Source organism: Microcebus murinus, chromosome 23 (genome assembly GCF_040939455.1).
Source record: "Microcebus murinus isolate Inina chromosome 23, M.murinus_Inina_mat1.0, whole genome shotgun sequence".
NCBI classification, from domain to species: domain Eukaryota; kingdom Metazoa; phylum Chordata; class Mammalia; order Primates; family Cheirogaleidae; genus Microcebus; species Microcebus murinus.
The window spans coordinates 31,791,014-31,817,650 of NC_134126.1; the positions used below are offsets into that span (position 1 = coordinate 31,791,014).

At 59.8% G+C, this 26,637-nt stretch overlaps 1 protein-coding gene across 1 annotated transcript in view; it reads right to left on the reverse strand.

Moving 5' to 3' along the window:
- PKP1 (plakophilin 1) overlaps positions 1–25,057 on the reverse strand; it is a 44,693-nt gene extending 19,636 nt beyond the window's left edge. The window contains exons 1-2 of the mRNA XM_012744319.3: positions 24,499–25,057; positions 13,574–13,677 (exon numbers count right to left, since the gene is read on the reverse strand). Coding sequence (XP_012599773.2) covers positions 13,574–13,677; positions 24,499–24,700 — 306 coding nt within the window. The 5' untranslated portion in view covers positions 24,701–25,057. The remainder of the gene's footprint in view (positions 1–13,573; positions 13,678–24,498) is intronic.
- Between the last annotated feature and the right edge of the window lie 1,580 nt (positions 25,058–26,637).

Genomic DNA, 26,637 nt, shown 5'->3' on the forward strand with positions numbered 1-26,637 from the left:
CTCCTGTTTTCACAAGATCACTGGACAGAACAGTAACCAGTCAGGAGGAGGCGGTGTCCCTCTGTCTTTCCACCTGAGAGTCCTTTCCGACTCCCCCTTTCCACCCCCACTGCCCAGGCTGTGACAGCTCACTGCCGGGCAACCCACCGGCCCCCACCAGCCCCACCCAGCCCCCACCCAGCCCCCGGGGGCTCTGGTCCCTGCCTGGCAACGCCGCCACCTCGACCTTCCTCAAGCGGGGCTGTCATTGGCCCATACAGTGCCGGAGAGCCCACCTGGCCACACCTGCCTGGCCAGCCGTCTCTTCCCTCCCCTGTGTGCAGCGCTCCGCGTCCCCACGACCTCAGCCATTTCCTGCCTCCCTGCTTCTGCTCAGACCCTTCTCCACGCTGCATAGCTTTCCTCGCCTGCCCCCTCCCGATCCCACATTTCTCGAGGCCCCCTCTGTAACCTGTCACCTCTACAGAGCCTCCGACCCGACACCAGGAATGCCCAGAGTGGGAATTACCCACCCCGACACCTGGGGCCTGTGGTCTTGCTCGTTCTGCGGTTGCTAAGGCAGGTTTCTGTCACCACCCTACGCTCTGCAGGGCACAGGTGCCCCTTGCTGTGCCCGGAACAGGCCGGGCTGCCAGCAGGGGCTCAGTGGAGGGGCGCCATGCTGTGGGGACGTGTGCGGGGGAAGGGGGTGCAGGCCGCCCACCGGCACTGGGTCCCACGGGCCCCGGGGGAAAGGGGAGCCACCCTAAGCCAAGCGGGCTGCCGGGAAGGCAGGGCCACCCTAGACAGGGCGAGCCAGTCTGTGCGGGGCGGTCCGGAAGGCTTCCCGTCCCCCTCGCTGGACCTGCGGGACGGCAGCTGGCCGGCTGCGCCCAGGGAGCTCCCCTGGAGGCGGGCTGACCGGGCAGAGCTGCCCGGCTCCTTGGGAGCCAGGTATGTGCCGGGCTGGCCGAGATGAAAAGAGTGTCTGTGTCCCCAGCTATTAGCCCGTTTTGAAACCAAGCTTCTGCCAGCAAGGCAGGGCGGCCAAACCGGCTCTCCGGCAGGACACACCCTGGGCTGCCCTGCGAGTCACACGCCCGGCAGCGTGTTCGTTTGCCGTCTTCAGCAACTCGGGCTCCCCACGCCCTTCTCGAGACAGTGTGTGCACACACGATTCCACGAGTCCTTGCGCCTCTGGGGCCGAGGGAGGGCTCTCCCAAGCAAGGACCCCGAGGACAGAGTCTGCTTGCCGCTCCTCATTCCGCACCCACGGGAGGGGCCTGGTGTAGCAGGCAGGTGGCAGCCCCGCCTCCTTTCACTGGGGGTCCGGTCAGGGGTCAGGACTGGGGGGCTGGACAGAGCTAGCCGGTCCTGAGCTGCCCTGCACTGTGGCTTGCCGCTCTAGGAACTTGGAGAGGACAGGTCCTCCGCCAGCACGGCTGCCGAGGAGGGCGCACCTGGGCTCCAGGGCGTGGAGCATCCTCCCAGAGGGGTGGGGTGCTGCTTGCTCGGCAGTCTGAGTCAGCACGGGAGCCGGCGGAGCCTGAGTCACCGAAGATGGGACTTCAGCAGGAGTGTCATCCCGTCTCCCCTGGGCATGCCTCTGTCTCTGAGAGGCAGGGGTCCCACCCTGGGCTGGCCGTCCTTTCCTTCCCTGCGTGCTGCTATGGGCAGAGCAGCCCCGCAGCTCAGAAGCTTTGACGCCTGGACTGAGAACAATCCCGTTTGGCCTTGGAGGGGTTGGTGGTGGGTGTGTCTCACTGCGGCGTCCTCTAAGGCAGGGAGGAGCTGCCCCCACAGTTCGCCAGCACCCCGAGACCAGCGGTGCCCACCCAGGAGTGAACTCCAGAAGCCACCTGCAAAATGTCTGTGACCTGCAGGACAGGCTGGTGGGGACCAGCTCCCCGACTCCTGAGAAGCAGCACAGCAGAAACCAGAAACAGCCCGATGCCAGGCTTGGGCACGTTCCGTCACCTGAATTTTTACAATATAAAAAAAAAACCCAAAACACAAAAGTTTTGATGCCAATCCTGATAGTGAGGGCTTTGCCAGAGATCTGGTCAGGGTCCCTCATAACCTTTGGAAAGTGGAAATTGTGAGCACACGCCAATCAGGCCAGTACTCACAAACGTCTGTGAATAATTGAGGGGGAATTTTCCAAAGAATCAGGATCACTGAAGCCCGAGTGGAAAGACCCTGTACAACTCTGGGCTGTGGCTGGTGGGTCTCGCAGGAGGGGCGGCTCTCTCCGGGGAGACCACGAATCTGGGATGAACAAGGCACCTTGGCCTCCAGGGTCTGGACTGCAAGTGTGCCCGCACAGAGTCAGACCCGTGTGGCTCCTAGGGCCCTGCAGGAGGTAACAAGCCCTGGAGCCCCCCGGCACCCAGCTGAGAGCTGGTCCCCCGATATCCACCGTCTGAACACACTGTCTGATTACCCCAGCCCGGCCCCGCCCCATTTCCGCACCTGCACCTGCACCTGCCTGCTCGCTACGCTGCGGGAGAAAGATTTCTGAAACGCTTCTCTTTCACCTCTGCCCCTCCACGCCTGGGAAGCAGGTTTTTCCCAGCTTCCGATGCTCTTAGGACGGGCCTGGGAACAAGGACCTAAGGTTCCACATCCAGACATCTCAGCTTTGTTTTGGACGGGAATCCCTGGCGGGCAGTCACCGTCCCAGACACCGTCCACGCTCACGGGCCGAGAGGCAGAAACCCCCCAGCCTCAGCCGCCTCCCTTCCCTGGCCTCAGACCTGTGTCGCAGCCAGGGTCCTTCTGCCCTCCCCGAGCCCTGTGCCCTGTGGTCGTGGCTTCTGGCTTTCGAACGCAGAAGTGTAAAACGTCTTAAGGTGTAAAAAACACAGAAGTTTTGATGCCAATCCTGATAGTGTAGACTTTGCCAGAGATCTGGTCAGGGTCCCTTATAACCTTTGGAAAGTGGAAATTGTGAGCACAGGCCAATCACGCCAGTATTCACAAATGTTTGCAAAGTGTTTGTGAATTTTGCACAAACAGTGCAAAGTTTGCTCAACTGTCCCTGTGACAGCTCATCCTAGGGAGGGCAAGGGGAGGGACCATCCAGATGTGCAGTGACACCTGGAGTCCTGGGGGGTGGGCCAGCTCCCTGCATGCACACTCGAGGGTCAGGAAGAGCCCACTGGGCCAGGTGGCCCACTCTCTGGCAGGCAGTCAGAGGGAGAGGCTGGCTGGCCCTGGAGCCAACCGTGTGTGGGCAGGAAGAGGAGGGCCAAAGGTGGGGAGGTGGAAACAGCCTGAAAGGCAGATGCTTACCCTGCCCCAAAACAGAACTCCTTAGAGACCCGACAGAGGAACGCAGCCATTCCTGCTGCTTAGTCAAGAGTGTCCCATGCAGGGAGGGGCACTTGCTGGGCCCTCCGTTGCCTGGGCAACAGATCTCCTCTTTGGAAGATAAGCCTGTGTCCCTGAGTGCACACATGCTCCCACATGCACTCCCCGCCCTCCCGCATGGGACACACATCACTCTGCCCCAGGTGGACTCAGGTAGGGAAGGTCTTTGGAAGTCCCTTCAGCATACCTAGAGCGCCTTAGCATACTGTGGTGTTAACAGTTTGCACAGGGCTCCCCACTCATCAGCTTGCGTCCCTCCTCCCACCTGGCCACCGAGGCGTCCGGGCAGAGAGCAGCAGCTGCATTCTCCCTGTGCACGTTAAGCTCGGAGAACTTGAGGCTTGTCCAAGGCCACGCCGCTAGAACGTGGCAGGCCCTGAACCGGGACTCAGGACTCTCACCTCTCTCCTGGTGTTTGTCCTCCAGCCACTGTGCCACCACAGTTTGGTGACACAAAGTCTCAATGGCAAAGATCATCAGTAGCTAGGACCCCTCTGCAGGAACTCCACTGCATTTCTGGGCAGCTGCCCACCCCAACTCCTAGAGGACCCCTCCCTGGGGAGTCTAGACATAGGAGGTGCCAGCCCCTCCTCTTTCAGCCAATTGTGAGAGGTCCTTGGAGACATTTAAGAAGTGCATTGCTGCTCAGCCGTGCGACACGATTCTACTGCCCAAAGACCTGGGCTGGGAAACCCTCTGTCCCAGGGGACGCCTGTGGGCAAGGAGACTTTGTAGTCATGACAACTGGCCTGTCCTGGCTAGGACCACAAAAGTGAACAACGCTGAGAAGAGTGACTGTTTGGCACCCCTCCAACCACACCGTGTGCTAAATGCACCGCTGAGCACACACACTGTGGGCTGAGAAAATGGGGACACCTGGTCAGGTTGGTAGCTGAGCTGAGCCCTGGACTAACTGTGTCCCGCAGTTAGTCTAGTCTTGCTACGCTGCTTCAGGCTCAGGGCGCTAGGCCACCCTGCTCCAGGCCTCTACAGGGGGTCAGGAGAAAGGTGGATGGAGGGGTGGGCCACTCGCTGCTACCCCTGAGCACCCCACTCTGCCCCCAGCACCATGGGTCCCCCTGAGAGCTGCCTGGGGCTGGAGGCAGACGTGGAGGAAGCTTGGGGGTGTCCTGCAGACCCGCTCCAGGTTGGCTGCAAAGGGCCATCCACCCCCGGGACGCTGCTTTCTGCCCTTTGAGTTAGTGATGTAAAGTCTCCTTTCAGATCAAATCCATTCCGACAGCCAGATTGTGGTGGTGCACGCCTTTAGTCTCAGCTACTCGGGCGACTGAGGCAAGGGGATCGTTTGAACCCGGGAGTTTAAGACCAGCCTGGGCACCATGACAAGACCCTGTCTCTAAAATTAAGCAAGCAAATAAATAAATAAATAATAAAATGCATTGGAATTTAAAAGTACTTCCATTAGAACTAAGTAAGTAATGGTTGGTTCGATGATTTTGCAAACCTGGTGGCAGCAGAGTGCACAGGACGGAGGTTTGGGAAACAAGATTGCCCACAGTGGCAAAAGCAACACGAGTTGACAGCGTAACCAGGAGACCTGGGCAAGGAGCAGAGACCGGGTTCCAAGTCCCAGCTCTTCCCGGACTAGCTACAGAGCTCTGGACGGTCCCCTCAGCTCTCTGAGCCTCGGTTTCCCTACTACAGGGTACACAGGCTGCTTCTGACGCTCGGCAGTCTGATTCCGCCCGGGCTGCAATCACAGGCGGCCTCCTCCCCTGCCTGGCTCAGCCCCGGCCTCGCCTCGCCCCGCCCCTGCACACCCTGTGGGTCTGGAGCCGGCAGCTGCTTCTCTCCCCACCTGTGTCTCTGCAGCTGCCCCGTCCCCTCCCGGCCAAGCCGATTTTGTTTTTCAGCTGAGCTTGCTCTCCTGGGGCAGGCGGACCTCCGCAGAGACATGCCAGGGCCTCGGGGGAGAAAGCTGGCCTCACCCTGGCGAAGGGTGGGGACGGCTCTTCCACCCACTTGGGACATGCTGCTGCATTTGTCTCACTCAGCCGAGTGACAAAAGGAAAACTCGAACCAGAAAAAAGGCACGGGAAGACCTCCCAGGACTTTGTTTCCATGTTCCTTTTCCCCATCCCTGCCTGCCTCCTGGCTCCAGAGCGTGGCCAGCAGGAGAGAAGGCCCGGCCTCGTCTCCCCCCGCCCCCCAGACTCCTCCCTCCTCTCGCTCTTCTCGCCCCCCCAAGGTCCACTGGGGTGTGGACTTGCTTCTGCCAAATCCACCGGTGGGGTGCTGGGAAGGCCCACGCACTTGTCTGTAGCTCGATTTCCCTGCAAAGACACTTGGGATAGCAATTCCTGGTTTGCCTACTGCGCTCACAAAGACTGGGATCAAGCTGGGAACTGAAAACACAGCCCTCTGTGTAAGTTCGAAGTGCGGGATTATTAGATCTCATTCGCGGGATTATTAGATTGCTGGGCAGCTGAAGATCTCGGGGCACTTCCCTCCCGAGAGACTGCAGTTCACCCGGAACCTGAGCCCTCCCTCCGTCCCCAGATCTCGAAGAACCCCGGAACTAACGCTGGAGAGGAAGGCTCTGAGATCACCTGGTCCCACCCTTCATTTGCAGACAGGGAAACTGAGGCCTGGAGAGGCTTCAGTTAGCGTGTGCTGCAGAATTTAGCTTTTAATTATATCCCCTCTTACGCTTGTCTGTAAGTTGTTTTTTTTAACTATTGTGTAAGGCTTTTAAAGACTTGTTGGTTGAGTAGATTAGTTCTCATCAGGACCAAAAAAATCCAAAAAAGAACTCCCCACAAATCCCAAAACAAAACTCCAATAATTTCTGCTGGAGTAAAATAAAGAAGATTATAATTATCCTTAATTCTTCAAATCTTCCCTCTGAAGTTTCAGAGGCTCTACTTTGAATGCGTGTTGGGAGGGAGGAGGCAGAACAATGGCTAAGGCATCCAGAAGCTTCCTTCTTGGGAGAACACACTAGTCTATTCTTCTTGGCGAGAGGAGTATCTGCCTCGCAGCATCTGGCTGGGGTGGGAGAAGCTGAGCCCAGGTCGAGGTGAGCACTGGTTCTCCCAGCCTGGCCATAAATGCGGAGCTGGCACAAAATGAATGGGAACGACTGGTGACCACTTGCTGATGGGTTAAGCTAAAGGACGGGCACGGCTGGCCCCTGTTGTCTCTGGGGAGAGTGGAGCTCCCCCCGTGCTGGCTGCTGACCGTATCTGGGGCTGGCAAAGCCTGGTGCGGTCCACAAGCCATCCAGCTGTCACACTGAGTCCCTGGGCGGTGACATTCTGACCAAACTGCCCTGGGCCTCCCATCCTCTCCCCTACAAGAGTCTGCGCTGCCAGGACAGTGACTGGTGAGGTTCTGCCCTCTCCTGGGTCTGGCCCCCTCCCTGGGGCGGGAGGACGGGGAGGGCCAGGGTGCTCACTCCGCGCTGAGGGGCGTCAGGAGTTTGCAGCCTCGGGAACTGGCTGCAGAGGGCCAGGGAGGCTTACGAGATCTCCAGAGCTGGCAACACGAAACCAGCTGCCCTCCTTGGGGCGAGGCCCGTCCTTTGTGAGCTGTCAGAAAGGTGCTCTCAGACCACAGCCCCCCACCCTGGTCCTCTCCGAGGAGGGTGGCCCTCCCTCCTTCCACACCGGCTCAGAGCTCGGCTCCTTCAGGGGCCTGTCCCAGCTGCCTCCGCCTGGAGCTCGCCCCTGGAGGACAGCACTGGCATTTGCTTGCTGGAACCGTGTCCTCCTCCCTTTGCAAGCCCACAGTGCTCACACGGGCCGTCTCTGTCTTCTCCCCGCCAAGGAAAGACACAGAATAGGAGTGTCGGAGCTACAAGGAGGCGAGGGTCCGAGCAGCCACCTCGTCTTGTGGGTGATACTCCGAGGTCCGGCGGGGGGAGAGCCCCAGCAAGAGTCCCCTGCGCGGTGACGGGGGACCGGCCCCCCAGACCGCGCCTCTTCCTTTCCTCCACACCCTCTCTGGGCTGCAGAGAGGCCTTCCTGGCTCACCGGGGCCTCGGCCGGGCCGAGCGGCCTCCCGTGGCTCTGAAAGGTTGCAGTCAGCCATGGGGGGAGAAGAAGCACAGAAAGGAAGCTCCCCGAGTGTGGCCCCGGCCCTAAGGGTGACAGAGACTTCCTACACGGAAAGCAGAGCCACTCAGATGGACCGTGGCTTACACAGGAGGCCCACCCCCAAGGGACACCCCACACGCAGACATGTGCCACAGGCACACAAGCGTGGGGAGCGTCCCAGGAGCAGCGCCTCGTCTGTGCAGACACGCCAATGCTCGGCTGCTCCTCCTGCAGGGAGGGGTGCCCGGGAGCCGCCCATGGGCTCTCGCTCGCTTGCCTCCATTCTCTCGGGAGGCACATTCTGTCCCTCGGCAAGTAGGAGCCTTGCCTCTTCTTGTTGGGCGAGAGCCTGGGGCCTTCTCGGGACCCTCCTATCTCCCAGGGCCGGGCGGGGGTGAGTCACCAGCTGGCAGCAGGGACACGGAGTTGGCAGACACACCAACTGCTCCCTCTCGGAGCAGGCTCCGCGGCTGCCTGGAGTGGGCGCCTGCGGCCTGCTCTCCAGCCTCCCCTCGCCCGCCCCGCCAAGGACAGACGGGGCAGGAGCGCTGCCCGGGGAGCCGCCGCACGCCCCCGCGACGCAGCACTCAGAGCTGGGAAATGGGGTCAGGGAGAGCGAGTCTGGCCTGAGACCTGCGTCGGGGGAGTTACTCAGCAGATCTACCTGCTGTGCCTCGGTTTCCCCCTCTGTAAAGCTAAAGCAAACGACGTCCTTCCACCTCTCCACCCCGTTGCAAGGGTCAATCAATTGCCGCCGCTGTGCCAGTGCTGCAGCTGCCCGGACGGAAGCAGGGAGGAAGCAGTGAAGCCTCATCCAGCCCTCGGCCTGCGGAGAGGTCGGGGCTGGAGGGGCCGGCACGGGCCCTGCGGAGACCACCACACGGTCACTGTGGCCGCGGGGCCCTTTGTCCACTCAGGGTCCGCTCTCGGGCCGTGCAGAGCCTCAGACAGGTCCTTGGTGAGGATCCAGCCCAATGGCCATGCTCCGTAGTTAAGAAAGCCACAGTGTGGAGAGGCGAAGGCCACCCCAGGCCCTCCCTTGCTGGCAGCAGCCCAGCGGACACCGGGATCCAGGCCTCGCAGTGCAGACCTGATCCGTCTCACCCACAGGCCTCCTGCTGCCCTTGGAGATCGGCATTTCCCCCCATTCCAGAGACGGCCACGCCGAGGTTGAGCGAGACTAGGGATTGACTAGCCAATGGCTGGCCCGCAGAGCCGGGATTCAGACCTGAGGTCCCCGGCCAAGGCCCAGGGCTTGCTCCCGCGGCCCCGGCTGTCCCCGGGCCTGGCCTTGTTAGCTGCGGACCGGTCGGGACAGCCTCCCTCTGTCGCCCCCAGGGCAAGGGTCCTCTGCGCTTCTCTCTGGAAGCCCCTCTGCTGTGCCTGGCCCAGGGCTGTGTCCCCGCGGACCCTCCGTCAGCGCGGCTAGCCGCCACCGACTGCGGGTGACCTGCCGACCCGAGGAGCTCTGTGCCGGGATTTCCTGGCCCCTGCTGAAGCCTGATTCGAGCCCCGTCCGTCCCCCACGCATCTGTACGTCTGTACGGAGGAGCGGCCAGGCTGCTCTGGGCCTCGGGAGGGCGGGGTCAGCCCTCTGCAGGGCGGGGGTCCCTAGCACGCTGTCCGCAGGACTCTGTCACGACAGAGTGACCTCACGCCGACAGATCAGTTAGCAAAGACAGCTGGGAAGGGGCGGGGAGAAAAGTTCGCTAGCGAGTCCCGAGGTAAAGTGGAGAAATGGGGCCAACGAACGGGACAGAGCCAAGGCAGAGGCGGCCTTCTCCCTCCCTACACTGCTGGGGACCCCCGCTCTCCACCCTCGGGGTGCTGGGCTGGGTGTCGCCAAGCACGGCCACGTGATTCCACCTGGCGGTCCCCAGGGCGTGCCCTGCTCCGGGCCTCCCGGCGGATGGTGCCGCCTGGTTTCTCTCCTCGAGGGAGAGATCCAGAACAGGATGTCCCACCCGCGACCGAAGATCGTTTCGCTCCCAGAAGAACTGAACGCTCAGGGCATGCTTCTTGAGTTGAAAATAGGAAAAGTTTTAGAGCCGGGGGTTGGTAGAAAAGGGGATTGTCACCTTAATCCGGGAGCGTTCCCTGGAAATCAAAGTTGTCGCTTGCTTCAGCTTCATCTGGGACAAGCCACGGGACAAAAGCCTGTTTTTGGCGTGGGAGGAGAAGGGCTGCGCCTTCCGACTGCTCCAGCTCTCCTCTTCCTGATCCCGGCCCACCAGGAGAAGGCATTCGAGTGACGGAGGACCACTAAGAGAAGCCAAAAAGCTTTCCCCTTCTGACCAGAAACGCAGCAGCCCAGAGTAATTCTGCTCGGCTGCCTCCCCGGGGCAGGAGCAGGTAAAGGGGTCTCGTTTTGTTACAGGAACGAGCAAGGAGACCCTGAGCCAGGGCTGCCAGGTCTAGCAAATGCGTGTGCAGGACGTGTAGTTATAGGTGAACTGCATACGAACGATTCATAGCTTTTAAGTGTGTCCCAAATATTGCATTTTGCTGCATTCCACCCGCTAACGGTACCCAGCCCCCGCTAATGCTCATGGCCCAGCGAACCCAGCTCTGTCTAGGAAGGAGAGTCTAGAGTCTCGGCCCCTCTCCTGCCCCTGTCGAGCTGGGCTGACCCCCCAGGAGCCAGCAGGCCTGGCTGGAGGGCAGGGGAGGGAGGCAGGGAAGGGATCAGAACCCGTGGGTCTCTGGCGAGTGCCTGGAACAGGATTACAGAGTTAAAAACACTGAGATTGCGGACACACAAAGTGGCCATCACAAAAAGTGCCAATGTCTGTGGTCATGAAAACCAAACTCCACTAGGTTAGGCGCCAGGAGGTCAGGGATGTAGTCTGCTGCAGCATCAACCAGCTCTGGGGCTTCGGGTGAGTGACGTTTCTCCTCTCTGGGCCTGAGTGTCCCCGTGTGTGGAATGGGAACCCCGATGGGCTCTGAGATTCCACGACCCTGCTCCTGTGGGACCCTGAGTGCCAAAGATGCCACCCGAGACCCTTGTTTCTGAAGGAGGAGGAGGCAGGGGCGGCCGGTGACTTCCTGTGGACCAGCCGGCCCTTTACCTTAAGCCCCCTGACGCTGTTTGTAGGTCACGCTGACTCTGTTTTACTCTATGACGAGACTCCCTACGTTCACTCTTCTTAGTTGATAAGCAGCCCTGTGTAATACATAGTAGGATTCTCTAAAAAATCATAAGGCTGTGGCTGATATAGACTATAAGGCAAGACCACAGCATCCTTAGCGCTTTCTTTCTGGAATCGCCTGCAGATTCTTCACGTATTTAAATGAAACGTGGGCACCCGCGGTGACAAAGCTCTATTGCAAAATTGGACCTTCGACATTTAGAATCGGAGCCAAATCTGAGGGGTGAGATGCTCACTCCAGCGGGTAACGTCGCGTGCTTGCTCGAACACAGGGCGCGGCCACAAAACATGATACCGGCTTTTAAATCTGGCTCCTAAAATGACAGTGGAGACGGTTCTAACATTTTTAGGGGCTCTAGAAACATTCTGAGCCCTGGCAGGGCTGGTGCAGAAACGAATGCCTGTATTCTGTCTGTCTGTCTGCTCTGTGCTCCTCCCAAGCCGACCGCAGGTTCACGGAGGGCGGAGTGGGACGGTTCTCGGCTGGGCGTCTGCAGCCCGCTGCTGGCGGCCGCGCCCGGCAGTTGCCCGGCGCGAGCTGGCTGGCAGGGATCACACGGTGCCTGTAGGAAGCCACCCTCCGCCAGCTCCCAGGAGCTCCGGAGCACACGCTGAGGCGCCGGTGCAGACAGACCACACCCTCCGCGCCGCGCTCCAGCCCCGGCCGCCATGCTGGCTTCTCCGGCGGGAGGGAGTGAGATGGTCCTGTGCCAGCCTGCCATCCATGGGAAAATCCCGCAGGCCCAGGGTTATCTGGTGCCACCCATCTCGTCACCTCCCCTCCCCCCGCTCTCCTCCTCCCCAAGCCTGAGTCCCGCGTGGCTGTGCCCAGGCCTCGGCTGACTACACGTCTGGCTCCCAGATCAGTGGTTCCACTTCCTCTCCACTCGGCCCCCTCCCTCCGCCCTGGCCCCCCGTGTGCTCAGCTCTTCCCTGTTCCCATGGCCGCTCCCAACGTGCCCCGGCAGCTGCCCCGCGTGAGTCACGTCTGCATCCCGCCAGCCAAGAAGGGGCAAGGAGGGCTGGGCCTCAGGGCGCGGAGAAGGGAAGGGATTTTCACTGGTCGTCAGAAAATGGGCGCAGGGACGGGTGGGGACACTTGGGAAGCATGAAGCCTGGTGAGGTAGCTCAGGATTGAGCCGACTCAGCAGAAGCACAGTGCTCAGCGTGGGCCGGAGGGAGGTTCCCTGGAGAAACGCCTCCCCCTAAAGATAAAGAGCTCCTTTACAGCTCTTGGTTGCAAGTTTCCACGGTTACACTGCCCGTGTGACGACACCTCGCAGTTAAATGTAGCATGACACCGACTTGGGAGGGAAGTAGGCACTCGGATGTCATCGTTCCCATTTTATAGATGAGAAAATGGAGGCCCAGAGAGGTTAAGAGTTATTTTATCTAAAGTCACAGAGCCAGAGAGCGGCAGAACCAGGACTAGAACCTAAGCCTTCTAAGCTCTGATGTGGTTAACATCATGTATGCAAAGGCATGTAAACATCTGTGTTGTCAGCGTAATTATTCATCCTGACAGCCGGTCCGCTGATCTGCCCTTTCTGGGTTTCAACTAATCCCTTGACGCTGCACTATGAAGCCGTGCTCTCAGACTGTGCGGTCATCGCCCCTGTGTCAAAGCCCTTTACTCACATCTGTGCCTGGTCTACCAGCTTACTGGAACCCGTCAGCAGTATTTATGTTGCAATAAGGGTGTCCACTGACAACGAGAATCAGAAAAAAAAGTGAAGGAAGTAAATCTGTGGCAACCCTAGCCCATCCCTCCCTTTAGTGCCCCAACCTGTAACACGGGAGAAAGACATAACCTCCAAAAGTAGCCCCAACAAGAACGTAGGAAGGAAGGAGTCAACCCAGTGGCAAAAGAACACCCGACTCCTAAACTGACCCCCACTCCCTTGTCCAGGATCGGGGACATCTGACAATCGGGAGTGACGTGTGTGAGCAACGCGGCCCAAAGCAAACGCCGCTGGAATCCTGCGGCCCCACGAAGACAGAGCCCCACCTCGCCTTATCCCATCGGACAATGTCTCGAGGGCTTCACGAAAGGGTTCCCAAGAACAATAGCGGCGAATGTGGAATCAGCAAAAATTAGTGAAAGTCATAGAATTTGGGGACTAGGAGAAAGCTTGGGTGCCACCTTGCCCAACGCCCCTGTTTCCAGAGCAGAAGGAAAGTCCTGCGCTGGCTGCCACCGCAGGGCTTGGCACAGAGTAGGAGCTCAGCGAACATTTGTTCGGTAAATGGACGGGTGAGTAGGGCAGGGTGAGGTCACTTAGAAAGACTGGCAGCCAGGATTAAAGGGTCTAGAATAATCCCTACCCATGTTAATAAAAAATATTCTTAGCAATTACTGTCATCAGTTTTTTTTTTTCCTTGTACGTTAGTTTGTTTAACCCTGAAAACAACTCCACGAAGGAGACTTTGTTATATCCACCTTACGTGTGCAGAAAGCCCAGAGTTCGAAGTGGTCTGCCCGAAATCGCATGCTCGGTGTGAGCAGCAGAGCTAGAATTTGAGCGCAGATTTGTCTGATTTAAGCAGAAGCGACACCCCACTCTAGCACGCAGCCTCCCACGCAGGAGTGGCCACCGTGGACCGGCTGGAGTCCCCTCTGCGGCCACAGCCAAAGACCAAAGAGAGCCGTCTTCCCGTCAGGATTTTCCTAGAAACATCTAAACTGCTCCACAAAGGGGCCTCAGGAATTCAAACTTTTCCCAAATCCATGATCGTATTGGGAAATGGACTTTTCTGGCTGCTCTTTTTTTTTTTTTTAATGATTTTCCTAAAATGTTCTCATTTGAGACATTCAAAAATATCCAATCAGCCCAGGAGCCACCTAATGAGATAATGGCCGAGCAAACAGACCCAGCCAGAGTGGACGGGCCGCGGCTCGAGGACCAAAGCCTGTACCACTGTTTAGCAGCCAGTGCAGGTTTTCTCCACCCTGAACCCCCAAAACCATCCCCACGAACACCCCAGGTCTTTTAGAGGGAAGCAGTTCCTTACCGGGTACCCCCACGAGCCGTTCCCCGCCTGGAACTTGGAGTAGTAGTTGCTCCTGCTGGTGGTGCCGTAGCTGTGATTGTCGGCCAGGCCGTCGTACATGGAACCTGGAGGGCGGAGGAAGAAGGAGGTCAGGACGGGAGGGCTGTGGCCGTCCCCAACCCTCTTCCCCAGAGCCACACTTGAGCGCCCAGGTCCTCCTTGCCCGGGGAGAAGACCAGGCCTGAGCTCCCGGAGGAGGGAGATGGAGAATGTCACCTGCGGGTCACCTCCCTCTAGCTCCACATCCTCCTTCCAGGGCCAAGGGAAGGGCCACCAAAGACTGCTGCCCCCTTCCCGGCAGCCTAATGGCCTCCCTGCTGCTTGGAGGAGGTTGACACCTACAGGTCAGGAACTGGTCCGGAGGGCCCAGGAGCACTGCCAGGCCACCCCAGGGAATCACCATGCCGCGCTCCACAAGGATCAGCTTCCCACTTGGGGGAGGCAGGCGGGACCCCGACATTCCTGGTCCGGCAGCGACGGCTGATTAGTCAGATCCAGGGAAGGAGCCTGGATTCAATTCTCGGCCTGGCCCCTACCGGGGACCAGGCAAACGCCGCCCCTTCCTTCACCTCCAAGGTGCTGTAGCTGGCAATCAACCTCAAAGGCCCGCTGAGGATTAATTAATGTTTTTCGGGTGCTTGGAGACCCACAAATGACAGGCTCCATGGGAAAACAGAGTGTCATTAGGGTTATTAGCGGCACAGTGGCTTTGAATCACAGAAAGCAGGACTGGATTTTGGGCTCCTGGTGGGGCCACCCCCCATCCTCTCCCTTTCTCCGGATGGCAGGGGGGACTCTAAGGGCCGGCCTCCACTCTGAACAAGCTGGCCTGTTCCCTGTGCTCGTGCCTTTGCAACACGCCAAAGGTAACACGCTCATGACGTGGCGCACACCACCCCCCTTGCTGAATGCACAGCCATCGAATCTCACACGTCTCTCTCGAAGCCAAGCTGGAGACCACACCTCCTCCAGGAAGCCCTTTCTGATCAGCGCTGCTCTCTCCCTCCTCTAAACGCATACTGTCCTGCCCTCTGTCGCCCAGGTCTCATTCTGCTTGGTGTCCCACTCCCTTGGCTGCTCCACAAGGGCCTGCGTGGCCTGGGCGCCCAGAGCAAGGCCTGCCCTACACTCTGGTCACATGATGGCCTCTGGGAAGGAAGACAGGTGGGATGCAGGGAGAGCCTCCCAGGAGGGGTGCGCTCTGTTTCTCCAAAGCGATGGTCAGACTCCGCCATCAGAAACCCCGTCCGGGGGAGAGGGTTCGACCGTGATCTCACCTGGCTGAACTAGCTCCGCCCATCGGCCCACCACTCGGACTCCCAGCCTTTCCCTTGGGGGTGAAACTGTCTGCGCTGGGAGTAGAGGGGAGGGCAGAGGGGCAGCTTTGGAAGGAGGCAGGCATCCCTGCCTGCTGCCGTCTCCTCTGTCCCGTGCCAGGTGACCCCCCGTACCCACAGCAGAGGGCATTGCCCCATTCCCTGCCCCACCCCCAGCAGGGACGGCCACCTGCACACAGGGCTCTCAGGCTATGGCAGACACAGCGTGTCCTGGGAGCCTGGAGGTGCTGGAATTGGTCCTGGCTCTGACCCGTGGGCAAGCCACTCTTTCTCTCCTGGCCTCAGCTTCTTCTTCAGTCAAAGGAGGGGGGTGGCCTCTGTACCCCCCACAGGGCCCGCACAATTCCAACGTTCCATGGTGGCCTGATTACGGTGACACACGCCCGATGGCATTCAGAGGAGCCCGGCTCCCCCAATCCCGAGGGAGGTTCCACTTGCGAGGAGAGGAGGAAGGACACACATCACACCTCTGCCACCTGCCTCGAGTCCTCCCAGAGCCTCCCCCGTGCCCCAGGCCCAGGCCCAGCTCTGCTCCCCCCATGAGATCATCCTGAGATGCTGTCACTCGGCCCAGTGAGGGAGTCTCTGACGTCCTCCCAACTCCCTGCTGAGCGTGGCCGCTCGTCCCTTCCATTTCCTCCAGCGGCCACTGCTTGGGAAAGACGGCCTTGCCAGGAGGAGGCGGGAGACAATCCCGTGGGCTCAGCCACGCAGGGCCGGTGCTCACCAGGGAAGGGGGCTGCAGCCAGGCGCGCGCGGGCAGGACCTTTGACACCCGGGTCTCCCCACCCGCCTTTTGCCCAGCCCACTCCCATCACCCTTCCAAGGCTCGGCAGGCCAGCGTCTGTATGGGCAGGTAGATCCCAGCAAAGGGCAGGTGGGGGTCAGCCAGCTGGGGTGGTGACGGACAGACCTCTATGGAGCCCCGGGGAGGACTCCTGCTGTGAGAGGCTGGGGGAGGGGCCTCCCATTTCGGCCTCCATGCCTTCCAGGAGGGAATCTGCCTGCACGGTGGCACTGTCCCTCTGGGTCATCAGACGAAGCACCTGCTCCCTCCACGCCCTGCACCTGCCACCTCCCTCTCACCCACTCTGCTCCCTGCGAAGGTGGGGGCCTGTCTACCGTGTAAGCAGGGGTGACCCATGGACACACAGAGGTGGAGCTGGAATTCCCAGCGCCAGTCCCCAAGTCCCAGCAGTGACTCTGGTAAGACAGGCGTGAGCTGTCACTCTCACTTCTGGTTGGGCCAAGGCCTCCAGGCCCCTCTGAGCAGCTCCTGAAGGCATCCCCCAAGACGCATCTGCAGCTGGGGGCCTGCCCGCCTCCTGTGAGAGGGAGGCTGCCATCACGCCAGCCTGCACAGCTGCTCCAGCAGAAGGTAGCAGCACTCGGGGCAGGATGGAGGCCACAAAGGAGAGCAGGAGTCCAGAGCTGTCACACCGCCGAAGTCACACCTCGCAGTGTCCCAGATAACGAAGGGCTGTAGGCGGCAGGTGAGGTCTGTCTGTAAGAGTGCTGCTCCCACAACAGAATGGACGGCCCCCTCTCCTGACCCCGGGTGTCTGTCTGGTCAGCAACGTCCTGTAAAGCTGTGGTCCCAGCCCCCAGTCCTCAGCCTGTTAGGAACCCGGCTGCACATCACTGTCTGAGCTTTGCACCCCTGTCCATCCCCAGGCCGTGGAAAAATTGTCTTCTTTGAAACCGGTCCCTGGTGCCAAAAAGGTTGGGGACCGCTGCTGTGAAAGTCAAGTTCAACGGCAAGAACATGGGGCTTCTAATGAGAAGCGATGGCTTGCTTTTCCACCTGGTCCTGGACGTTCCTATACACTCACTTCTAGGAAGCCTTTCCTGGTGAGTGACACCTGGTCCCATCCCCCTCCCATGCCTGTACCGGCCCCCACCGCCATGTGCTTCGGGCACTCTCCGAAGCACCAAGCATGTCTCTTCTTTCCTCAGGACCCTGGGCACAGGCACTGCTCCAGCCGGAGCTCCAGCTGGGGCTGGCCCCGTCTGTCGCCTGGCTCTTGTCCCCTGCCCAGCCGTGCGGGCAAGGCGCCTGGAGGCTGGCAGCTCTGTGTCCACATCACTGCAGGAGGGGTCAGGGTCCGTGAACGCCACTCATCCAGGCCCCCTCCAACCAAAGAGGTGTCTGGTGGACGGATGGGGCCAACCCCAGGTCCCGGGGTGGAGGGGATCCTGGTACCCAGCTCACCCCACGGAGTCACCCCATCCTCCAGGCACGTGTCTGCCTTCCCACTGTTCTCCCCAGGTGGGCACGTGTGCCATGGGCAGAAGAGATGGCGGCTCCCCAGTGACACCAGCAGCTGGTCCTCAGGAGGCGTCTGCCCACCCACGGCCCCCCGGGGTCAGAGGGCAAACATCCCAGGACGTATGTTGCTCTCCCTAGTATGCAAGCAACAGGAGCTGCCCTGTCCGCATAGCGTGTCCCGTGTATGTCAGCGGTGCAGGGTATGAAACAGTCCTAGGAACTGCCGCGCAGGTGACCGGCGTCCTGACGTGCTGCTGCCCTTTGGTGCCTCAGACACGACCGGCTGATTCCCTCCTGTGTCATCCTCGTGCCCCAAGCTTGCTCACCGACAGAACCTTTGAGACTGGAGGCAGCGCCTCCCGCAGGGCAGCGGAGAGCTCTCCCCGGTGGGGGCAGCAGCCCTTCGCAGGTGACTCACCCTTTCCACCTCCCGGCTTCCAAACGGGGCACGCCCACCGCACCTGAAACCTCCTTCCTCCGCTTCTCGGTCAAGCCCTCCCCCTGCGCCCAAAACCTCGCACAAAAGTCAGCTTCTCTTAAAATCCACCCCACCCAGCCCTGGGAACTCCAAGCCCTCCGCATAGCCACGGCGGCAGTCCGTCCAGGCCATACACCGACTCGGTGCGGGCTCGTGCGCTTCTTGGAGTGCAACATCTGTACACCCTGAGCGTGTGTGCGTGTGCATGCATGTGTGTGCACATATGTGTGCATGTGTGTGCAAGTGTGCATGTGTGTGTGTGTGCATGTGCTCGCCCGTGTGCTCGAGTGCGCCCTTGTATGCAGGGTGTGCACCTGTGTACCTTCTCCCAGAAAGTAGGGCCTGGGTCTCCCCCGCCACGCTGGGAGCTCCCTGAAACAACCGAGTTTCACTGTTGCTAGACCCACACCCCACACCCCCAGTGCCGGGACCAGGTTCTGCGTAGAGAAGGCTCTTAGGGCACCGGGCTGCCTGACCAATAGGCTGCCCTGGGGACAGAGGTCACCTGAAATCCCCTTTCTCTGCTCTCCCTCCCCGCCCCCACGCCTCTCACTTGCTAGACCTGTCATAGGGCAAGCTGCTCGGGAGGCTGATTTCTTGCTGAGTCTGTCTCGATAAGGCTGAGACAGATTCAGCCCTTCTAGCGTCTCCACTTGAAAAGAGCGCCCCTGTCCCTCATTCGGTATGGAAAGCTAGCGAAAGGAAGCCCATTCTCCCTCCGCCTTGGAAACCCTCTCCTTCACCCCCAGAACTTCTTCCACCTGCGGTGCCGCCGAGGCGCGAGGCCCATAGCAAAGGGAATTCAAACACGGTAACAAGAACTGCCAGGCAGATGCTTGTTAGACGATGCCCTCAGAGGTGTCCGCGAGTGGGCAGGGCTGAGTGGGCTGAGTCTGCGGAGTGGCTCTGGTGCACGCCCTGGGGGAAGGCGACGGCCAGCCGTGCTCCCATGCCCCCCGCCGGACCTCTGGGAGCACCGGAGACCTCCCTCCCCTACGCCGGAGCCTCCAGGAGCCGGGGGAGGGCACGGAGTTCAGCACACCCTCGCCAGGCACTTTGATGTGGTTCTTGACCTCGTCCTGGGCATCCACACAGAGCAGAAATGCCAAGACAAATTGGGCTGCTACGGCCTGTGCTCTCGCTCCTGGCTCGGCAGCCCACGTGACCCCCGCCCTGCCGGGGCGTGCTCCGCCCGGCTCTGCCGAGTCCCGCTTCTGCTCGTCTGCTTGCGGCCACTAGGGAGGACTCTGAGGACGGGAGAGAGCACGGGCACTGCTGGGGACAGGATGGGCACAGGGGCAGGGTGGCGGGTTGGATGGGCAAGGGCGGGAATGGGCTCAGCCACCTGGCTGGGGGCCAGAGTGAGAAACTCTCGCCAGGAACTAGAGCATTAGGGGTGTGTGTGTGTGTGTGTGTGTGACAGAGAGAGAGAGACACATGTGCCTGTCACTGCAGGGGCTGCATATGCATGAACAGGGGGACCAGAACAGTGGCTCTCAAACCCTGCTGCACATCGGAGCACCCCGGGAGTTTTCAAAGCCCCGGCGCCGGGCCGTGCCCCACACTAACCCACCGAGAATCTGCCGACAGCACCCAAGGAGTTCCATTTTTCACAGTTCCCAGGTGATTCCAGTGTGTAGCCACGTTGGAGAACAGCGGATTAGAAGACTCCTTTTCTTGTTTACCGAGGCTCGCCCCGAGGGAAGAGCCTCTCCGGCACAGCCCAGGCGAGCTGGCCAGGGGCGAGTGGCTCGCAGAGGGGAGGAGGAACAAGGTCTCTATTTCCAGAGAGCGTTACCATAACAAAGCACTTTAGACGCGATCTGATCCAACCTCTGACGGCCGCAGAGACCTAAAGAAAGGTAGTGGCTTGTCCAAGATCACACACCAGGCAGCGCCAGGCACGGGGCCGGGCTTTGCCACAGCACAGGCTGCCAGGTGGGCCATGTGTGTACGCGTGTGTGTGTGCATGTGTGCGGTGTATGCATGTACACATGAGTGTGTTTGTGTGTGGTGTGTGTACGCGTGTGTATATATGTGTGTGTGTACATGTGCGGCACATGTGTGCACACATGCGTGTGTATGTGTGTTGCATGTACATGTGTGTATGTATGTGTGAACATGTGTGGGTGGGAGTCCATGTGTGCGGTACGTGTGTACACATGCACCTGTATATCTGTAGTGTGTGTACGCGTGTGTATGTATGTGTGTACATGTGTGGGTGGGAGTCCATGTGTGCGGTACGTGTGTACACATGCACCTGTATATCTGTAGTGTGTGTACGCATGTGTATGTATGTGTGTACATGTGTGGGTGGGAGTGCATGTGTGCACACATGCGTGTGTGTCTGTGTGGTGTGTGTACATGTGTGTATGTATATGTATACATGTGTGCGGTGTATGTGTGTACACTTGTATGTGTATGTGTGGTGTGTATGCATGTGTACATGTGTGTGCATGTGTGTGGTGTATTGTGCACACATGCGTGTGTATGCGTGTGCTGTGGTGCTTATAATGACCTTCACATGAAGACATCTAACATTCCTCCATTTTGTTCAAATATCACACACCTTCCAGAGATCATGCCCCACTGCAGAAGCACTTTCCAGATCTTTGAACCTAGAACAATTGGCGTATTGATCCTACACTTTGGCATGTGGGGGAGAGGAGCTTGTATTTTTTTTAAAAAAATCTCTGCCAATGAGCTCAGCAAAGGAGCAGGATGCAGGCAGACAGCATTCGCTGGGAAACAGCCCGGAACACTCAGCATGTTTGCATGTGTTGCGACAGGCCGACGGAAATTCTGGCTAAAACTACCACTTCGAGCCAAGATACACTGTAAAGAAACAGGAATCGGTGCATCTGAAGGGTAATTAGCACGCTCGGCTGCCGGAACAAGCTGAAGCGCGGATACCCTTTACTGTCTCCCAGCTCAGCTTCGGCCCCAAGGAAACAAGCCCAGAAGTGACGTCTGTGGTGGGGGAAGGACAGCCTTCCAGAGAGGAGGACGGGCAGCACAGGGGCAGAGGGCCACGCCGAGACACAGCCACTCACAAACAGGAGGAGCCCCTTCACTGTGCTCATGGGGGGGGGGCTGGCACAATTCTGCCCCCAGGGGCCGGAACAGACACGGGAACCCCCCTGGCCCAATGTCATCCTCAACGCCTGTCTCTGACCAGAGACACATAGAGCCTTGGCAATTTTAGACGGGAAATAACGCTTCTGAGAAGAGCGGAGAAGGAGAACTTCAGGCCCAAGGCAGGAATAAGGAATCACAGACGCCTGAGCAGGTGGCGAGACACAAACCGGGCAACGGTGCTGGCCGTGCAGGATTTTCCCGGAAGAAGTGACGAGCAAAAGGGAACAACTGTCACTGAACGTCATGTGTGATGTTGGGGGGGTGCCTAGGGGTGGACCAAGTGAGATTCAGGATAAGCTTTAGGAAGAGGGTCCAAGAGAAGCTATGAGGATCTGGAAGGTGGAAGGTGCTTCCTCTCAGGTTGGGTTCCAGCCCGCCCTGCACAGCGCAGCTCATTGTCCACCCTGGACAGCCTTTCCCGCCCTCGGGGAGGTCAAGGTTCCCAGGGAAGAACCTTGCTGAGCAGTCACCTCCCCCTCCGTTCCCTCTGGTGTCCCGCAAAGTCTGGGAAGAGAAGTCACCGGCACCTGGCACACACAGACATATCCAGAAACACAGCGTGTGTGTGTGTGTGTGTGTGTGTGTGTGTGTGTGTGTGTGGAGGGGCAGGGGGCTCAGAGCAACCTCCTCCTGCAGGTTCTTTGGGCCAGAGACCCTCTTCTTCCTCCTTGGGGACTCCATGGCCAGGGCAAGGTGTGTGTCTGTCTGACCTGCCATTTCTGGGAGGGCTCAGGTGGAGACAAGCATTTGGTTCCAGGCTCCTTCCATGGGGGCCTTCTTCCAGCCCCCAGTGGCCCAGTTCCCCCTCACTGGCAAGACAGAAAAGAGCCCTCGTGGAGAGGAATCTGAGGAAAGCTGGGTCTAGCACCAGGGTCATGGTGGCTGGTCCTGACTGTCCTTCCTGGGGCACAAGGAGCAGTGGCCATCCTGCCAGGCAATCTGTGGGGTGTGCCTGGCCTTGTTTAGAGCAGGGCTGCTTCTTCTTCTTCTTCTTTTTAATTTGAGACAGAGTCTCACTCTGTTGCCCAGGCTAGAGTGAGTGCCATGGCATCAGCCTAGCTCACAGCAACCTCAAACTCCTGGGTTCCAGCGATCCTCCTGCCTCAGCCTCCCCAGTAGCTGGGACTACAGGCATGCGCCACCATGCCCGGCTAATTTTTTCTATATAGTTTTAGTTGGCCAATTAATTTCTTTCTATTTTTAGTAGAGACGGGGTCTCACTCTTGCTCAGGCTGGTCTCAAACTCCTGACCTTGATTGATCCTCCCGCCTCGGCCTCCCAGATTGCTGGGATTACAGGCGTGAGCCACCGCGCCTGGCCTAGAGCAGGGCTTCTTAAGTGGGAGCGCCTGATGGAATTCAGGGGTCACAGGAAGATTAAAAAAAAACAAAAAAAAAACAACCCAGAGAAACCGACTCTTTGCTCTGGGAGGAGACTAAAGGAGAATTTGAGCCTGCCCAGGGGGCAAGGAAAGGCCTGAGGCAGAGTCCTTCCGTGGCTGCCAATGCCTTCCCTCCCAGGAACCAGAGCAGACTCATGACCTGCAAACCGCCATGGGAACCAGGGAGCAGAGTGAGTGGAGGTGGCCACAGAGCACACAGGGAACGCTTGGGCGTTCCCGATGGAGAAGACAGAGAAATCTGATGGAAACAGAGCCAGACAAACCAGAAACACCAGCTCCGCCTGGTCCAACCGCCTCTCCCAGCCAGGACGCCTCGGGGAACCTGGCCCCCTGCAGGAGCCTCCCGAGAGGTGAGGTGGAGGGGACACACCCACAGGGCTGGTCCTGGGGAGGTATGTGTTAGCGTCAGCGCCAGCCCTCCCCTGCCTGAAGCCCCCTGGAAATCTTGGGGTGGAGAAACAGGGAGGGAGCGAAGGAAAGCCCATCAGATGGATGTTACGCGCCGACACCAAGGCTGGAAGCAGACACTCAGCCAACAGCCCGATAGGTGGGAAGAAGAAGTGGAGTTTGGGGCACCCAGAGCCAGTTTGAGATCTTTCTGGAGCTATGAGCCAGGACCCCAGACTGGGACGGAGTGGGGGTGGGAATGGGACGGGGAGACCCTTGTGCAGAGAAGAGAGTAGGTTGGCTTGAGCTGTGCCCGGGGCTCTAGCCGGAAATGGGGGCACTCTGCTATCCAAATCTCCCTCCCAAAGCGGCGGGTGAGCAGCTGCCAAGGCTCCGAAGGAGCGGGGAGGAGGCAGGTGCTCTGGAGGCGGCATGACCTGGAGCGGAAATCTGGCAGGAGAGGAGCCAGGAGCCCGGACCAGGGCAGAGGGCACCGAGAACAGCAGAGGCCTTTAGGCCTGGGGCGCGGGGACTCCTCTGCCAGCCACACCCCTCCCTCAGCTCCACACAGAGCCCACTCAGGAACGGGGGAGCAGCGGAGGCAGAAAGCTCGAGCTGGGGTGTGTGTCGGGGGTGGGGTGGGAGAACGGGTGGGGGTCCGTCTCCTTTGTCACCTTCCTCCTCCGGCCCCTCCTTCTCTCCTAAGGGCCTGGCCTAATCCCGGTGACCCGTGCTGGTTTGCAGTGGGCAGCACACACCGAGGGTTTGTTCACTTGTGTGTCGTCATGCTTCCTGGGAACCCTTTGTATTAAAGTATCTGGTCTAAAACGTCTCCACGAATGTCCCTGTCAGGCCCTGCGCCTTCTCCTGGGTCCTAGCCCTTGGTCCTGCCGCCCCCAGTCACAGAGGGTGGCGGGAGCCAACCGTTCCCCACACTCAGATTGGAAAAGTGCCAGTGAGGGGCTCAGCGGAGGTCTTCCCTGAGCCTGGCCCCATAAGGCACTTGTTTCGACTTAAGCTGGGTGGGGAGGTGGGTAGGGGGAATCCGTGGGAAAGAGGGTTTCTACATTTGGCAAAGCACATCCCTGGCCCCCTTCCCTGTCTCCAGGTGCCCACTGGGCCTGCAGTGGCCTTCAAAGCAGGTTCGCCTCTTCCCATGAGGCTCCTGCTAAGTGCCCTGTACTTGTCCCCACTCCCTGTGCCACCTCCCATACGGCAGTGGCCCTCCTGAGCCCGCACGCTGGTCTCGGTGACATCCTCACCCAGCCCCACCGGGCCTGGGACACCCCCGGGCCTGGGCGCTAGACACCGGCCACAAGCTGAAGGTGCCAGCACTGGCAGCCCAGGAAGGGCGGCGTGCAGCACACAACAACCCCCAGAGTGCAGGAGCCTCGGCCCCCAGCACAGGTGGGCAAGACAGCACTCGGGACTGATCCCTGGCACAGGATGTGAAAGAGAAAGCCGCCCAGATCCAGGGCTCCCAGCAGGAGAACCGTGGGCAGGAGACCCTCAGCCTCCTGTGGCTCTGGACAGACGCTCCTGGCGGCAGCCCCCAGGGAGCCACCCACCCTCGCCTGGGAGCGTGCTTGTTGTCCAGCTTGTGGGGCCGGCCGCGGCTCCACCCTGTGGGAACCGGCCAGGAGCTCGGCTGCTCGTGCTCATCGCAGGCCCTGCCCGGGCCGGCAGCCCTCGATTCCCTGCGCCCCTGGATGCGTGCGCCCCTCGGTCCCCGCCCACGCACGCACGGAAGGGGCGCAGGGACGGCGCGCACGGAAGGGGCGCAGGGACGGCGCGCACGGAAGGGGCGCAGGGACGGCGCGCACGGAAGGGGCGCACAGAAGGCGCGCACGGACGGCGCGGGCGCCCGGCCTTTACCTCGGTTGGAGTGGCTCAGAGTGGACGACTGGGAAGACTTGGACTTATGCCGCTTGACGGTCATCATCACCTGCTCCTGCACGCGCTGACTGCCCGAAGTGCCTGTCTTCATCTTTTGGTCCGACGGCAAAGCCAGCGTGGAGTTGTCCTGCGCCTGGAAGCATTCGTACGCCAGGGCGGTCTTGAGCGGCGAGTGGTTCATGGTGGCGCGGGGGGCGCGGGCCGGGCCTGGGCGAGCGAGCGCGGCGAGGTGCGGTGTGGCGGCGGCGGCGGAGCGGGCTCTTGGGGCTCTTCTCGCTCTCAGCGGCTCCCTGTGGCCATAGAGTGAGTGGTCCGCGCGTGAGGGCTCCCGGCGGCTGCTCCTGGTGCCTCCACCCCGGCTCGTCCCTGCACTGGCGAGGCCCGCCCTCCGTCAGACAGGATATACCACCCCTGCCCTGCACCACCCACTCCGCCGGCTGCGCGCTCAGACACGGAGCTGCAGGGCACCGCCGCGGGAGCCAGCGCACCTGGGGGGCAGGGCTGCCAGTCCCCAGTGTGAGACTCCCTGCGTCTCCCTTCCCTAGCGTCCTTTCTCTCCCTGCCCTCGCCCCGTGAGCAAGGCAGGTTGCAGGCCCCGGGGCCCCAGGGAGACGCCCCTCTGTCCTGTTCCTGCTGGCTCATGGAGAAAGTATGTGCTCAGCTCAGGCACCCAGGGAGCCTTCTCTCTAGGAAAAAAGGAGTCTTTCTTGACCTGGCTGCCTGGGAGACCAGGTGCCCGTCCCCTGCTGTGCTGAGGTCATGGCAGAGACCAGCCTGCCAGTGGGGGCTCCCAGGCTCTTGGGGGGAGCACAGCTCCTGCCCAGAAGGAACACTGGATCTCCGTGGTGACAACCCTTCTGCTCTAAGTCAGCCTCCAGTCTGAAGGGAGTGGGGGCAGAAAGGCCACACCAGACTTGAGATATAAAACCACAAAGCAGTACACCTGTCATTTGTGGGTATGCCCTGCTAAGCACCACGTGGACGGTGGATCCTCTCTGAAGCTGCAATACGTACACCCTCCTAAAACAGCGCCTGGCACGTATTAGGCACTCAGTAAAAAAAATTACAGTATGTGTAAGTGAATGAATGAATGACAGCAGACTTAAGGTGAATTAAGTCTAACTTGACTCCCACCCAGATCCTTACTGAAAACCTGGAGAGCCGTCTTGCCCCTAAAAAGACTCCCCTGTGGACTTGTGAGGGCCCGAGCGTGCGTTCTCCCGTGCACACTCACACGCCCGCACACGCGTGCAGGCAGGTAGCATCCTCACGGGGTAGCCCGCACCAGGGAATTTGGAGTGTGACAAGAGCTGAGTATTTTTTGAAAATATGTACTTTGATGGAAATCTTTCTAAAAGGCATCACCCTCTGCCTTTCCTCCTGAAAGCAAACGGCACTGACCCTGCGCGCCGAGCTCTGCGGTGACGCCGGCTCCTCGTTCCGGGCGCCCACTCGTGGACCGCGCAGTGCTGCAGTCCGGCCGGCCTCGTAGCGTCTGGGCTGCACCAGCTGTGCGAGGCCGTCGCTGCCGTCACTCTTGCTGTCGTTCATGTGAACGCTCACACGCTTCGCATCTAGTTTGCCCTCCTCATCTGCAGAGGAAGGGACAGTTAGAAACCCCATGCTCGTTGACATTACATGTCGAGGAGAGAGAGAGAGAGAAAATGGAGTGACCGCTTCAGGGACCACACGGAGGTAGGTCACACCCGTGCTTCCTGAGAAGTGGGCTTTCCATGCGGGGAGCCCCAGTACTTCCCTAGAAGGCATGCCTGGTGTTACCATAAGAGCAGATACAGTTTCCAACAGAAACAGTTTTCTAACTGAGGGTTGTGCTCCTACCAGAGATGTGACCAAAACTATGTCACGGATAGACGCGAAACACCTGTGCACGCCTATCACCTCTTAACGTCATACGATTCCGCTCTCAGCCATAGACGGCCAGGGCTGGACGGGGCCTTGGACTCCATCCAGCCAAGCTCCAAATTCCACTGATGGGGAGAGGAAGCCGTCTGCCCCGCAGCGCTCTAGCCAGGCCTGGTGACTCCTGGTCCAGTGCTCATTCCAGCCTCCCTTATAAAAGTCCTATAAAATGGGCATTAAAGTACACTGCACACTGAT